Source organism: Gigantopelta aegis, chromosome 9, assembly GCF_016097555.1.
Source record: "Gigantopelta aegis isolate Gae_Host chromosome 9, Gae_host_genome, whole genome shotgun sequence".
NCBI lineage: Eukaryota > Metazoa > Mollusca > Gastropoda > Neomphalida > Peltospiridae > Gigantopelta > Gigantopelta aegis.
This window is the reverse complement of record NC_054707.1, coordinates 40,815,822-40,833,538: the sequence shown is the minus strand read 5'-3', so window position 1 is coordinate 40,833,538 and position 17,717 is coordinate 40,815,822. Positions and strand designations below refer to the sequence as shown.

The following is a 17,717-nucleotide window of genomic DNA, read 5'->3' as shown; positions in this document are numbered from 1 at the left end:
TAATGTCATTTACATTTAAAAATCAATAGTGTAATGACTATTTTTTTTAGTAACTGTTTAAGAAATGAATCAAATCGAAGTGCTTGACAATAATTTTTCACTGATAATGTTTTATGATAAATTATTTTAGTCAGTTTTCCTCCATTTTCAGTATCAGTTACTTTTCAGCCGTTTGTATACTCACACAAATAAATTTTAAGAAATAGATGCCCTTTTGTTAATTTTTTTTACATATTCATACACTCTCTAAGTTTATTATACTCCAGGTCGTAAAACATATAACAGTGAATCATTTTTTTATTATATTTTATTTCAGGTTTTTGCAGCACCTGAAATCGTTAGATATACCAAAATGGATGTTAACAATTTAGCCATGGTGATGGCACCAAACTGTTTACGTTGTGAAAGCGACGATCCGAGAGTGATCTTCGAAAACACGAGGAAAGAAATGGGATTCCTACGTATTTTAATTCTCCACTTAGACACAAGTTTTATGGAAGGTGTTGTTTGATCGTGGCTATCTTCATAAAACAGTATTTATTACGAAGAAGAAAAACAAAACAAACAATACATTACACTGTTTCTGTTGGGTCCAAGATGAAATACATGTTTCCATGGTGTTTGGGTCATCTTCGATGAAATGCCAATCATCTACATAAATGGTTGCTCTCATTTCCAGACAGAAATCCCCGACTTGATGTTGAACAAAGCACGATTCCTAACGTGTGTCTGCTGATTCGTTCTTGTGTACGTTTGCGCAAGCTGTGTTGTGTTAACATCTCTATATCATCATCATCATCAGTAATAATAAAACCAGCAACAATTGTGATAAACAAGGATTTATGTTATTTCGCCTTCTGTGATGTTTTCATTCTCAAAAATGAAAGAACAAAGGCTTTAAAGATTTTTTTTTCTGAATTTTTTTTAGTTTTTGCAACGTATAATCTTGCTTTGTATTCATTGAATGCTTATGTTCTTCCATACAGCTGGGTGCTGAGATAGTGAACATAACAGTCAACGAATGTCTCCTGACTTGTCAATATTTTGTAATTGTGTTGTACCGTAAACTCACCAAGCATACCTCATCTCTCATTTTACGGTATTTTGTACAAGATATCAATGTCTTCTTCCATGCCTTTTTTTTCTTCAATTTGTTTTTAAGTATTTACATTTTAGGCACTAGACTTAACTATTTTTGGCTTAGACAGGATAATTTAATCTTTTTGTTTTCTTTTATGTAAATTGTATTCTGTTTGAAAATCTAGCATCTTATATTCTATGGACTAAGAAAGCATAGTTTGAACTGGGGTAAAAAAAATATTTGTACAATAAAACAAATTGTTTTTTGAAATGTTTACTGAAAATAACTTTCTAACATATTGTGAAACTAAACAGTGAAATGCAACAAAATAAAACATTAAACATGTAAATTAGCAAATTTATTGTAAAATATAATTACCAATTCAGTTTTAAAATTGGTATTTGTTGGTTAAACAAATTACCACTTCACAACAAAAATCAAAAGATGGCTTATTAGCACAATTAAAACCACGACAATCTTGGTACCAAGCCGATAAAGTAAACATATCACTTCTTCATGTCTTTAGACATAATTGTATACAAAGCTTTCTGTGCAACATGGAAACTACAGAAGGATTTTACAGAAAGTTTTTATAATTTGAAAAATAAATTTTACTGTTCCAGCACCAGAAATAAACTTATTGCAGCTATCGATTCCAATGGTGCCAATACACTAAGTTAAAAAATAATCTTGAATCTTGTTATTTCAGTAATGTCTATTACAGGGCACAGTATATGAACTTGTTGCAGTTTTTAGGGAGATGCCTGCCTTAATGTAGGCATACACCTGTTGCAGTAATAAAATATTGCTTAAACCATCTTGTTGCAGCTGTTGTTGATTTGACTATTAAATGACTTACTGCAGCTCCAGATTCTCATAGTGTCGATACAATGTACATAAACACATTGCAGCTCTTGAATTGAGAAGTGTCAATATACACTACATGTGTACATGTAGAGAAAAGCATATTTCTGAATTAACACAATGCTGCAAATTCTATTATGGAAGGCTTATGTTATGGAGGGCTTATTGCATTCAGGTAAATAAAATGAAAGTGATGTTTTATGGTTGTGAAAAGCATGAGAATCAAATATCAGATTGTTTCCTTGTGGAATCGGTTTGTAAACCATTTGTGATGAGGTAATAACAATATCTGTGGTATATGTACATAGGAACAATAGGGCACGTTTGCTTTTATACAGATACTTATCTAGCATAATGGTCGGGTAACAGGTTATTATCTTAAAATGGGCAATTATTGTTTGAAGATAATTTTAATAAATGGATGAAGTATGAAATTTATTAGATAAAATATTGTTAAAAGTGAATCGTTGCTCGTTTTTCTATCAGTAAAGAGTTGCTAGGTTTTTTTTTTAAGTGATGTATGTCTACATGAATGCTGTTTTGATCTGAATTTTACTTGTCTGCAGTTTCTGGAATTCCTGGAAACTTCCAAATGTTTTGTGATTTTTACATGTGTGCCAGGTATTCATGAAAAGTTAAAATCATTTTGGCATGGAAAAGTACTTCATTTAAGTTTTTGACAATTTTTACTTTATTTTTTCTATAAAATTAAATGCATCTATGTATATTCTCTTAATATTTGATCAATGTCCTTTAAAATCATCCATATTGTGAGAATCTTGACTTTTTAACTTTCCATGTGCCTCAACTTCACCACAAGGCTATGCTTAAATCATCAGAATTTTTTTCCCAAAAACAACATTTAACTACATATACAACATGTATATATTTGGAAAATTCTATAAAGTCCAGAAATATTCCCGTTCTCCAGTGTTTAAGAAAGAAAGAAAGATGTTTTATTTAACGACATGCTCAACACATTTATTTACATATGGTTAAGGATAACACAGATATTGAGAGAGGAAACCCGCTGTCGCCACTTCATGGGCTACTCTTTTTGATTAGCCCCAACCAGTGTTTAAGAAGACACTACATAGAATACCAATGTTAATGTATGTGGCTAAAAATACTATCAATCAGTTTATAACCATAAATATGAATACTACATCTCCCTCAAAGTATTAACTGAAGACAGTGGAACCTTTCATGGCTTATTTTTAATATAATGGTATGTTACAAAATTGTAGTACCTAGTTTTACAGGTACCCGATATATGTGTGTTTCAAGGCTACTTTACAGGGACTCGTTGGCACAGTGGTACTGGATGAAATAAAGTTGCATACATTTATTGCTCAGATAAAACTAATATATGGTAACGAGAAACACTGTCACATTTATCACCAATGGCAGGGCTGGTAGTATTAACTGCACTATCAATAGTTAGGTAACATTTCAAACTTTGACTTGGCCAAATGTTGTTTGGTATTGTGCTGCCAGAAATTAGTTTTGCTTAGTACGACCATAAAGCCAAGCCCATTATGCAGTCACTTACACAACTATAAAATGATGTCTTCCATTGAGACAGCTACCTGCTTAATACATGTTGGCTATAGGCTGTATTCATAACTGGGAGAAACAAGCTCAGATCTAAGAGGCACCTAGGAGATTCAGCCCCCACCGTTTCCCCACTAATTATAAATTCGGGTTTCTTTTCTCTCTCTCTAAACCAATGCCATCATGTTACATAATTGTGGAATGGCCTCTTCTCAGAATCCCATGCCTTGAGACCACCGAGAAAGGCCCTTGCACCTTCTACACCTGGCATTCCATTAATCTTGGATCTTAACATTTACCGTCAAACTCCCTCTTTCAAAACTAGATCTGTCACTGAGATACATTGAGAGAGCCTTATTAGATGTGATTTCTTGAGCCGGTTCCGATGCTTCTGAGTTATCATTTTAGCATTCATTGGTTTTCCATAGCTTGGAATGCTTACAGTATGTAACCTCAATAAAGTACATGTAGTTTGAACTCGACTGAAATTTTTTGAAATTATGTTTTGTGAAACACCCAAATCATGCAGCATTTATTTTACTAAATGACTTGCTGAGTTTAATTTTTAAAAAATTTCAAATTATTTTTTTTTTCTAAAAAAAAAAATAGTTTGCATTGTGACAAATGTACGTTTTAATTTTATTGTTGTACAAATTTATATAGTTACTTGTATATTGTGTAAATGTATTTATCTCGGTCTGTACATACATTTAGCAATACCTATATATGCTTTGGACAGTTGTCTGTTGAGAAACTCATGAATGTGTGTACAGTAAATGATTTTTGTTGTTTATTTAGTCTAGGCATAACCAATATAGGTACACTGAATGTGAATATTTATTTCTGTTGTGTGATTGTTTGTGTAAGTGGCGTGTGTTCGTCTTTAGTGCTGTAGTCATTGCCTGTGAGTAGAATTGTTGTAGCATTCTGTACATTAATGCTGGATGTACACATGAAAATACTGCTGTTAATAATACCAATCATGTCATCGGTTTGAAAAATTAAAATTAAATTGTTCAGCTAAAATATATTCTTCCAATAATTGCAAGCAGAGATGCATAAAGTACTGGGGAAAAGATTTTTATTAATATTTCAACATGCTGTTTAAGCAGTAGCTACTATTATTTGGTGTCTGCTTGGTTACATTGTGATACTTGGGGTATAAACTATAAGAGAAAGAAAAAATGTTGATGCCATTTGGGAAGCAAGAAATGTTTTATTTAAGGATGCACTCAACACATGTTATTTACAGTTATATAGCATTGCACAGGATTCGGAACTTAAGAATACATTACCTACGACAAGTTTTAAATGTTTTTTTGCCAAAGGCAAAATTATCGCCAACTGCAATATTATTCCTGCCTATAGCAATTTTAAATCGGTAACCTTTGCAACAAATATAAATACCCAACATTATCCCTTTATCTAATAGTAGTAATTTTTATCCAGCAGCAAAAAAAGTGCCATTGGTGGAAGTCCCTGACCTACGGCATTTTTCACTGCCGTTAAGTTCGAGCCCTGATTGCACCTTTGGTTAAATATCACACAGATAATGAGAGGGGAAACACTGCCGCCAGTACACAGGCTGTTCTTTTTTATTAGCAGCAAGAGATCTTTTATATGTACTGTCCCAAAGATAGGATAGTACATCCCATGGCCTTTGTTACACCAACTGTGGAGCATTGGCTGGAACAAGAAATAAGCCAATAGACCTACCGATGGGGATCAATCATGTTAGGCAAATACATCGCTACTGGGCTATGTCCTTCCCCACTGACTCATAGATTATTTTTATAATAGTACCGGTACTAATTAGTTAAAGGTTTTTACTAATTAGTTCAAAAGATCTGTTGTATACACTTTCCTATCAATAGACAGGATACCACATATCACTGTGTTCAGTATACCAGTTGTGGAGCAGTGGTGGGAAATGGGAGACAACTCTTTCAGCTACTCTCTTACTGTATAAAAAATAATAACACTTGTGGGTTAATCTAATATGGATTTATCTTTGTGGTTCTAATTTAGCCATCCAATAATAATATATGAAGTGCAGTGGACCACTTTAATACAATACACTGTGGGTTATTTATCGTGCTAGAAATTATTTATCATTGTCACAGCAAAACTGGCTGCTTTGGCATAATTACAGCAAATTTGGGGGGTTTTGGTTGGTTTTTTGCACGACTTTGTCGGCTGAAAAATAAATGAAAAGTATGAAATACTGTAGAATGAATTTAATTTCATCATAACTGATTTTTCTTTCTACTTACCAAGACATGTTTGATTGAGTAATAATTAAATTTTATTAAAAAAAAGTAATTTTGAGTTTTGCCCCCCGAAAGTTGTTTTTTCAGTTACATATTAAAAATCTTTCATACACGACTTTGTCAGCTGAAAAGTAAATGTTTTTGGGTTTTTTAACTTAATATTTATTACCATCATTTCAGTGGTTTAGATTTGCCAGTGGGCAAAAGTGTATGGTGATTTTATGACATATCATTCAGGTTAGTGCATCGATTTTTTATTTAATTTATTTATATTAAATCATAATACTTTGCTATTCATATATTGGATGAACTTTTTTGTTTAATAATGAATGCTCAATATGAAGCAATAAAATGTATTGGACAGAACACAGTTATTATTCTTAAAGGTACTTGTTCTGTGTCCTCCACACTGTACGTTTAAGGTATTTCTGGTTAAAACTTAAACATTCTTGTTTGAGATATTACATTTGGTCTGATGAAAATTTATTTCTCATAGCATAATTGCCCATAAATATGTCTGGCATTATTTCCCACTCCAAAATTCTCAAAGCATATCTAGAAATTAGTAAATGTTATTGATTATTCAAAAACTTCTGAATGGCCAAAACATCGCAACAATATTAGGATGTAAATGCAAGGATGTGATTTTGTTTTGGCTTTTTATCAAATTTCAGTTGGGGGTGGGGGAGAGGTGGGTGTAAAATGATTCTTAGCAAGAAATTAAGTTTGAAGCAGATGTATTATATAGTGTTGTCAAAGGAGCAAGATCCTTTAACAGTTTGACCCTCAATTTTTACAGAACACAGTACAGGTGTGTATCTGCATCACATAATTAGGTTAAATAAAGTTTTTAAAAAGAGGTGTGTATATATATATAATTGCCAATAACTAGTCGAAAGCCTGATTTCCATAAAATGTAAAACATACATTGGACATTTTTGGTTGTTTTACATATGGTACATACATGTATATATACTGAGAGAAATAAATAAAGGAACATTTGGTGTTATAGACCAAATTTAAGTCACTATTAGCGTCATATTAAACATATATTAAAAAAAAAAACATTTGAGGATTGTCTGTTGTTTTGTTTTTTTACATTCATGGTGTTTGAAATTTGTTTTTTCAATCTGTGAACTGTGTGAATTGGCGAAGCTGTTCTCACATAAGTTTGCAAATGATTTTTTTTTCTTAACCAGATGAATGTGAAAAAAAATTATAGACAATACATATACATTGTGTAATTAAATTTGAGTCATACTTGCTAATAATAACAGTAAAACTTCTTACTTTACTTAGAATTATCTTTGGTCCATAAACAATAACGCTCAATAAGACAACTTGCCCATATAAAATTATGTCATCAGATATGATGTTCCCCGGCGATGTAATTTTTACGTTCATTAAGAAATGAACAAACCCCCGTTGCTATGTCTGGACTAATGGTATGACGTTATTTTATATGACATTATTTTGTAATGGATATAATGGAAATTTAATTATTTGTCATTAATTCAGATTCAGGCCACTATAGATGAAAGAGTTTTTGCGCAGCAATTGTTTGCTGTGAGTGTTGGTATGATCTTTTAATTTTTTCTCTCAGTATACATACAATCACATCCAGGAACACATACATAGGCGTATGGGCTCCCATTTTTATGGGGGGGGGGGGGGGGAGCAGATTGATTTTTGCCTGAATTAAGCAAATGTGCCCAAATATCGATTACAATGTTTATTTATATTAGCATTACTGCCTAACAGTTATATACAGTTGCAAACGAATCTCTCACATTTCTACATGGGTTACAACTAATATTTGGGGTAGAATAATGAAATTACATGATGAAAAATATTCAGGCTAGCTCATTTTGCCCAAATTTCTTTATTGTTTTTGCCCAAATTTAAGGATTTTCTCCAGGACGGGGGCAGTTGCCCTCTGCCTCGTATGCTTATGAACACATACCACATGCACATGATTATCATTATTTTGTAGTTGCTTAGTTGACTTATTTCATGTTTACAACCAATGTTTTGGTGGAACGAGTTTTATGCTGTTGTTATGTCTTCTCAGTGATCAAATTTTATTTATATTTTTATATAAACTATATATATATATTTATATGTAACAATAGTTTTATGTACATGTATGCTAAGCTTTTGTTCTTTCTTTTTTTTGTCTATGAAGTTGTGTGCATTGCAATATTCTAGTTCTTGTAATCAATTCACTATTTCATTTCATATAATATATGGAATGTATTAAATATGTGTTGTTGTTTTTACATGAAGGTGTCTGAATCTAAAACGAGCTACGTGTTTACAACTTGGTCATTGTTTATTTTCAGAACCACGTTACTGGTATGTTGATCAGTACTGTAAATGCTTCACTATTAAAGAATCAGCTGTTGGTGATCTTGTCCTGTATGTTTACGCCAAGATCACATTATATGACACGAATCAACTGATCGGTCACATTATGTTGGGAGCCACGACCTGTTCACACTGTATGATGGCTGTTGTCAGGCCAATTACAAATCCAGTCGCATACAACTGGTTTTTCAATATACACTACACTACGCGACTCAATTCGACAGTCGAGTTGTGTCGCGTCATATAATGTGATCTAGGCCTAAGGCCCAATTTCCATCAATGTGATTCCACGTGCGGAAATGTGCTTTTCCATAACTGTGTTTTCAAAAGTAGATATTATACAAAATGTTATGTTGTTTAAGCATACTTTTAAGCCACTAGTAAGTATTTTGCATTATGATGTCACTGCGCTGAAAAACTGACAGAAAGATTGCTCATTACTTGATTTTGTTTTTTTTTCAATGTGCAGAATGCCCACATGCAGAATTGAGTATGTGGAAAAGATACTATGTATATGCACTGTATTAATAAACTTGTGTGTGAAAACTCATGCGAAATTGTGTTGATGGAAAGCAGGCCTTAGGAAAAAGACCATTTGTTAACAATACCCCAACATATTTATTAATAATAGGTTGTTCACTTTTCAATGTTATGAAAGCCAATTTAATATTATCAATATATATATTCCTTAAATGAACAAAGAAAAGGACTAACACATACCAAGACATTAGCTGTTACTGTTTCAGAGAACTGAATAGCAAAATATATGTCCTATTTAAACTTAAAAAGGATTTTATGTTTAACATATACCAGTACTTATATCAAATGCATGTATACCCCACCAACACACGATTTAACCAGCAGCTGTACAGCACTATAGAAATTACCAAAATGTATTTGTATAACTTACATATTCCACCAATATATGTATTTAACATTAGTTAAATTACATTTCAAAGCAGTTCATATATAACACACATTGTCTGAAGTTCAAGAGCAAACAATTCTGTCCATTAATTACTTTTTACATTTGCAGCAATGGTGTGTATTTTTTTAATATAATTTTATCACAGTTGAAACATTCTTTTCATTGTCAAGAAATACCTGTCCACTATTAATGAACACAAGTTCTGACCTGAATTGTTGTATGTATCCATGTTGGGATATTTGGTTGTGATAAAGAGACTAAAAAAGTATATTTCTGTGAATTAACCAATAATTTGTGTGCAAGCCAAGTTTGCATAATATTGAGCTGTATCCTTGAAGATGTTTTTTTGGGTGGGGGTCATGATATAGTCGTGGAAGTCGATTGACACAATGTAAATACCATATGAGATTGTACTTGTATTGGAATTATAGGATACATTTAAGGGTGTTTGGATCAGAAGTTGCATAAAGTTGCAACAGCCTTAACATGCAAGTTGTATTTTTAATGATAATCATATAACTTATTAACATGCCATAAGAAACTTGCTATATAAAGTATCTTATTATTACTGTTAATAAGAAGTGTTGTTTGTCTTTGCTTTTGTTCTTTACTAAGTTTAAAACTGTTAACTGTAGTCTTTATTCTTTTCTTCTTTTTTTTTAAATAATTTTTTTTGAACAACAAATAAATTATTTATAATCTGAGCTATATGGTTATATATTATCAGGTTACCGATTGTTTATATAAATGTATAATTACTTCCACTGCAATTGGTCTGTTTCACATATCACTTTGACTTTAAATTTAAATTTACTGATCCTATTTTCAGCAGTATGTACCCTTTTTTCTATTTTGAATAAAATGTAGTTTGCTCTACCACAAAGTCTAGGATGACCAGAAACACTGGATTTGCCAAAATTGATAATAAAATCAATACGTTTTAAATAATGTCCAAGTTAAAAGTGAAAAATCTGTAATATATCCACAAGTATTTTACACTGCCTCAAAGCTAGGGTCAGAAGTTTAAAGTACCTAAAAGAAAAACCAATAGATGTTAAACTTGCCTTACTTTGTTATTCAACACGTCAGTATACACCTAAGAAAATGGAATTTCAAAAAGTACAGGATATACGATTTCATAAACAGTCATATACAATATGCTATATTATCAACATTTTCATTAATTTGATTTACCAGTTAAGTATTGTAAATCAATTCAGCTAGTGACTGAAATTTTCATTCATTCAATTATACTTATTTCCATGGTTATTTTCAATTAAGATGCAAGTACACTGTCCTGGGCCATCTGTCCAGGAACCTAGTACCTACAGTCTTGTGTCCGATGGTTTATCCACTACAACAGTGACAGTTGTGATTTTGATTACCATACTGAGTCCAGATGGGAGATCAAAAGTTGATTTATGAAGGGCTGTTGTGTTCTTCTTTTGGTTTTTTCTTCTTTCTTCAATACTTATTCAGATCTGTTTTAAATGCAGTTTAATCCCAATGATATATATCAAAATATACTGTAAGAAATTTTTTAAAATTAAATCACTTCTCTTTTACACAAATCTCTTTTCACAATTTTGATACCTGCCTTTACTATTTTGATACATTTGTATTACCCTTTTCTTTTTGCAAGGATTTTTAAAAAATACCAGTTTTAATATTACCCCTTTGTTCACTGTGGATTTTTTAAAAACATACTTTTTTTTTCTAAATAAGAATTGTACAAACATTATTAACAATTTTGATATCATCTCTGTACTTGACATTTCCCCAATACTTAATCCTATAATCTCCAAATAATCAGTATTAATCCTACTTTACAAATCAGGTTTCTTCTCCTTCTTCTTCTGTTCATTAGAGGGGTGGTGGTATTAGAAGTCCTTCATTGTAACAATGACAGATGCCAACTTCCAGTGTTACATGTTTTAATGTTATTTGGAAACAAAATTACTTTTATGAATGGTACTTACTTATCACAAAATTTTCTTTCATAGTTTTATTATGTAGGTTGTTCAGTTTAATTTATTTTACATTTTAAACTGTACTCAATATTAATGAATATAATATGTAATGGCAAATAATATGTGTATTTGTTTGAGTGAAGTAAATGTATGTGAAGATCATCATTGTATTTGTATGTGTTCTGGTGTTGAGACTGTATTTTACAGTCTTGTTAAAACCATGATGTATACAATAAATGAAATGAGAAAAAAAAGTTATTATCTTTTTTGTTGTTATAGGGGTTTATTGGGTGGGGGTGGGGGGTCGTGCATATTTGGGTTGTGATACTCAACGTATACAATTTTGCATGTACTGGTATAAAAGAGACTCCTAAGTTTGTTACATGGGTATTTCAACATTAACAACGATGGGTCTGTGTGTATGCCTGTGTGTCTGTACGTGTGTGTATGTGTGCATGTCTAGAGGGGATGGATATCATAGGATGGTTTATAAACATGAGTGAGGTTTATAAACATGAGTGAGGGAGGGTATGTTTGTCAAGAGTTTGTAACTTTTTCAAAACAATTGTCTCATTCTTATTTATTATTTACGCAGTAATATGTAGCCAGTCATGGATAACTTTCGAACTTTTAACAGATAATTTTCTGTATCTTTATTTATTACCAAGCAAACAAATATATACAGAAAATCTGATGTTATTGGTCATTATGATGGGAAGTGGGTGAGAATTTAAGAACGCTTTAAAGGAGTATTAGCATTAAAAAAAAGTTATATGGGTGGAGGTAGGGAGGCGGGTAGCATAGTTTACAACATTAAATGTTGGTGAGAAAACCATGCATTATTTTTTATAACACATACATGTTCAAGACATACGACTGGCTGCTCCTAGGTGATGACCAGGTCACCAATGCCGTACGTCCAAGAAAAAAACCAGCACAGTGGAAATCGATTACACTGCGACGTATAGTTAACCTGGCAATCATGTGTCTGTGATGCATAGTCAGCTACAAGTGTAAAGGGTTGTAAATGTCTTTTAGTCGTTAAAGCTGTTAAAATTTGCTTAAAACTGGGGTTTTGAGGTTAAGTAATAAATAGAATAGAAATTCGTGTCCGTTAGATACCATTTATCTCACAACTCATTTCAAAATGTATCAAACTTGCTTTCACTCGTTAGATACATTTTAAAACAACTCGTGAGATAAATGGTATCTAGCGGTCACTCATGTATTATTATTTTCTGTTTATATTTTGACATTACATTTTGTATCACAATCCATTTTAAAAGTAACTAACGTATCAAAAAAAAAAAAATTGCCATCTATACAGTATAACAAGCAGATTTTTGGTCAAAATTTAAATGTTCTGCATTAATATATAGTTTTCGCTATTCAAAATAGACTAGTTTGAAAAATTACTAGATCGCTGAGCCAATTTTGACCACAGTTTGTTTCATTAATTAATTCATCAAGGAATCATATTCCCTGATTTATAACTTTTGGGGATCAGAATTTCTGTACACATACCTCTTGGATATGACGTTTCATTAGCGCCAGCCGATATCAATCAGAAACAACCTCCAGCTTTTGGTATGCTCAAAGACCTGCTTGATTCATAAGGCATAATACTCAGCCGTTTTCCTTAGAAAACATTTCTGCTGCTGCAAGTCTGAAGGCACAAGCTTATGGCCAATATATTTCATAGTACCAACATGGCCCAACAAAATGTAATCATTTAGATTAAGTAACTAAAGCAAAAACAAAAAGACACGCTATTCACTACTGTGAGTCTTTATAAACTTTTAAAATTTGAGTGTGTAAAAAGAAATTAAATTTGGCTAAATCAGTGATTTCACATTTAGTTTGTTCGTCTGTTGTGAAATGAAGAAGAAAAATATAAACATTTATTGAACACTCAAATAGGACTAAATAACCCCAAAATTGTACTTCACATCCAGAAATTATGACTATTTATAAATACCTGTTAATCGTCTTGAAGATCTGGAAGTTGGTATTATGTCAACCACCCTGACTGTTTCTCACAAGTTTTGTTTGTTTATATTTATTTTTGTACTTAAATTCAATCAAGGTTGAAGCATCCTGTTCTGGGCACACACCTCAGCTATCTGCGCTGTCTGTCCAGGACAGTGGCTTAGTAATAATAATAATAATAATACATTCTGTATTTAGTGAAGATAACACAGTTAGCAAAAGCTAATCTTCCCTGAGGCACTCGGGTATAAACAATACAGAATTACAATGCATACATTTATGAACAAATAGAAAATACATATATGGCAATAAACATATGTACAAATGATATTATTTTAGAAAATATTTCTGGAGTCTATATTTAAAAACAGCAGTATTTGGCGATGATCGGATAGCTTTAGGTAATTTATTCCAAAGTACTGGTCCAGAGTAACTGAAAGCATGTTTAAATAAAGACATTTTAGGTTTTGGAATTAATAGATTTCTATCCTCTACATTTCGAAGGTTGTAGGGATTGTTTTCTCCAACATATATTAATAAGTTTGAAAGATAGTTTGGGGCTTCATTGTATAGACATTTATAAATTTGTAAACATTTGTGATAGTGGATTCTTGTTTCCATTGTCATCCATTTTAACTGTTTAAATAGTGGGGCAGATGGAGTAATAGGATCTACATCTAATATCATCCTTGCAGCTCTCTTTTGCAGTTTTAGTAAACGTTCTAATCCATCCTGATTACAGTTTTCCCAAATTACACAGCAGTAATCGATGAGTGGTAAAATATACCCACTGTAGAAAACTTTTCTTGCATCTAAATTTAAATACCTAATGATTTTTGATAACAGATACAGACGTTTAGAGATCAGGGAACACACGTTTAACCTGATTTGTCCATCTTAAATTATTATCAACTTTAATTCCTAAAAGTTTTTCACAATCAGTGTGTTGCAGACGTTCTGAATTTATTATAAGAGAAATATCATTTTGGATTGTAACTTTTTGTCTTGTTCCTATAGTCATATATTTGGTCTTTTTTGGGTTTATGAACATTTTATTATAGGAACACCATTTTTCTACACTATTCAGATCTTGCTGTAGTTTATCTTGAATTTGAGTAACAGTTTTCCCTGACATTAACATTGTTGAATCATCTGCATACATACTTGTGGTACAATGTTCAATGTATAGTGGAAGATCATTTATGTACAGTATAAAGAAAAGAGGTCCTAGTATGGAACCCTGTGGAACACCATAAATAATGGATTTTAGGTTCTGATGTTGCCATTCCTATAGTGACTTGCTGTGTCCTGTTAGTTAAATAAGATTGGAACAAGTTAAGAGAATTCCCTTTGCAGCCATAAATGTTTAACTTTTCAATCAGAATTGAATGGTCCACAACATCAAAAGCTTTTTTGAAATCAAGAAATATGACTCCATTTAGATTTCCTTCATTCATTTCATGTAACCATTTATCAGTTATATCAATAAGTGCTGTTTGGCATGAGTGTTTTGGTCTAAAACCTGATTGAGATGAGTGTAAAAGGTTAAATTTTGTTAAGTAATCATAAAATTGCATGGAGAGATGTTTTTCTATTAATTTGGACAGCGTTGGCAATACAGATATTGGCCTATAATTTGTAGCTTCAGTTTTGTCACCAGACTTGAAAATTGGAGTAACTTTAGCATTTTTAAAACATTGTGGATAAATACCACTGTCTATTATTTTGTTAAAAATAAATGTTAACGAAGAAGCAATTTCCAAGGCACCTAACTTAAGTATTTCGTGGACCTAAGTTGTCATCTCCGGATGATTTATTGACATTTAAGTTCTTAAGCTCATTATAAAGATAATTTATTTGTACAGGAGCTATCTTAAACTTTTCCTCATTTGGGAGTCTCTCTTTTAGAAAATGTTCCACTTTCTCAAGATTTGGCATATCATATCCAGAATTAGTTCTCAAATTTTCAATACAAGAAGTAAAGAAGTCATTAAATTTGTTTGCTATGTCGGTCTTATCCTTAAGTGTTGTTCCATTGTCAGATTTTAGCTCTGCTGGACTTGATACATGTGAAGGATTTAGCTCATGGATACATTTCCATAATGATTTTGGATCCCTTGATTCATTCACCACAGCAGAATAGTAGTTTTGTTTGGCTTTGTCTGTAATTTGTTTAGTTTTGTTCCTCCACACCTTATATTCATCCCACATACCTAGCTTGTGATATCGGTCTCGTAACTGTCTGGCTTGTGTTATTTCACAGGAATACCAACCTGGCTGCTTTTTCCTCTTGACTCGTTTTGTAACTAAAGGGGCATGCTTGTCCAATACATTGTTGAAAATTTTGTACCATAATTTTAAGCAAGTATCTAGATCATCCTCAAATTCCACAGAATAAAATGGGGCATCTAGTAAATTTTTAACAAAACTCCTCCTCATTTAAATGTTTACAATTTCTGTAGGTAATAGTATTGTGTGCATTTTGTTTTGTATGAAATTTGCCATTTCTTGTAAAGCAAGTTAGTTGTTAGCTAGTGGTTAGTTGTTAGTGAGAGAGAAGTTGGTGTAATGGCCTTATATCTACCCTTTGTGTCGTTAAACTCGTTCTGGGTCAGAGCCGGTATCACAGTAGCGGATCCAGGAGTAGGGGGTCCCTCCCCCCCTTTTTGTAAACCAACCATAACCTTTAAGGGGAAACGTGATTATATTAACTGTTCTAAATGCTTAAATAATAAAAATATTCCAGACTTTAGCTTTAAATAAATTAGACCACCACCCCCTTCAGAAATCCTGCATCCGCGCCTGTACCGGAAGGCCAACCCAGTACCTACCAGCCGTAAATTCAATGGCTTAAACACTACATCACTGGGGCCAGTTGTAGGTACTAACCCAGGTTCTCATCCCGCTACTGGCTCCCACTCAAAGCTGACGTGCTTGATACATGTGAAGGATTTAGCTCATGGATACATTTCCATAATGATTTTGGATCCCTTGATTCATTCACCACAGCAGAATAGTAGTTTTGTTTGGCTTTGTCTGTAATTTGTTTAGTTTTGTTCCTCCACACCTTATATTCATCCCACATACCTAGCTTGTGATATCGGTCTCGTAACTGTCTGGCTTGTGTTATTTCACAGGAATACCAACCTGGCTGCTTTTTCCTCTTGACTCGTTTTGTAACTAAAGGGGCATGCTTGTCCAATACATTGTTGAAAATTTTGTACCATAATTTTAAGCAAGTATCTAGATCATCCTCAAATTCCACAGAATAAAATGGGGCATCTAGTAAATTTTTAACAAAACTCCTCCTCATTTAAATGTTTACAATTTCTGTAGGTAATAGTATTGTGCGCATTTTGTTTTGTATGAAATTTGCCATTTCTTGTAAAGCAAGTTAGTTGTTAGCTAGTGGTTAGTTGTTAGTGAGAGAGAAGTTGGTGTAATGGCCTTATATCTACCCTTTGTGTCGTTAAACTCGTTCTGGGTCAGAGCCGGTATCACAGTAGCGGATCCAGGAGTAGGGGGTCCCTCCCCCCCTTTTTGTAAACCAACCATAACCTTTAAGGGGAAACGTGATTATATTAACTGTTCTAAATGCTTAAATAATAAAAATATTCCAGACTTTAGCTTTAAATAAATTAGACCACCACCCCCTTCAGAAATCCTGCATCCGCGCCTGTACCGGAAGGCCAACCCAGTACCTACCAGCCGTAAGTTCAATGGCTTAAACACTACATCACTGGGGCCAGTTGTAGGTACTAACCCAGGTTCTCATCCCGCTACTGGCTCCCACTCAAAGCTGACGTGCTTGTGTCGTAGGATGGAACAACCTTAGTGGACTCATGTTTTATTTCAACCAGTGCATCAAAGGTTGTGGTATGTGCTGTCTTGTTTGCAGGAATGTGCATATTTATAAAAGATTCCTTGCTACAAACAGAAAAAAGTAGCAGGTTTCCACTAGATAAGACTGTTCGAGTCACAAATGACAAAATTATTAATAATCGATGTGCATTAGATTATATGCATCGGAAGCGTGTGGGGTCCACACAAAAAAAGGGAGTACATTTTCGTTCTTAAGTTGGGTTACAGACTCCATACTCCCTCCTCCGATCCCTACAGGTCTGGTTTCAGTTTGACATTTATTTTAATATGTGCATGCCTATGTAAAAAAACAACCCAAAAAACTACAACAAAACCAAACAAACAACCCAACAACAAACAAACACACACAACAACAACCAGTGTCATCTCCATCCAAACAAAAAGGGCTCTTGTTCATTTAGTTTGTCCTGGAAGAAAGTATATGTACCATCTGCTCACCTAGTTATACAAAACTGTTTTGTTTTTTGTATTTTTATAAACAAAACTAAAACGCTGAAAAGGTATGTGGGCTGGGAGGGGACAATCATGTAAATCTTCTGTAGCTAGCTACTTGTGCATTGACGTGGAGGAGTAAAGTAGCCTATCTCAAATATATATATATATATATATATATATATATATATATATACAGATAGCAGGTCTGTACAATTGATATCTGTTCAAAGTGCGGGGGTGGGGTTGAGGGGAGGAGGCACAAGCCAGGTCAGGTCAGGTCATAGGGTTTTACATGCACATTCAGAACAAGCTGTTGTAGCGCATGCCTGTCATGGGCACAAGAGCAGGCCTTGGCTGGCTCCTCCGTCCATGACAGG

General features: G+C 33.0%; 1 protein-coding gene across 1 annotated transcript in view; it reads left to right on the top strand.

Moving 5' to 3' along the window:
• LOC121381897 (rho GTPase-activating protein 39-like) overlaps positions 1-6,797 on the top strand; it is a 135,691-nt gene extending 128,894 nt beyond the window's left edge. The window contains exon 15 of the mRNA XM_041511300.1: positions 317-6,797. Within this exon, the coding sequence (XP_041367234.1) occupies positions 317-511 (195 nt within the window). The 3' untranslated portion in view covers positions 512-6,797. The remainder of the gene's footprint in view (positions 1-316) is intronic.
• Positions 6,798-17,717: the final 10,920 nt, after the last annotated feature.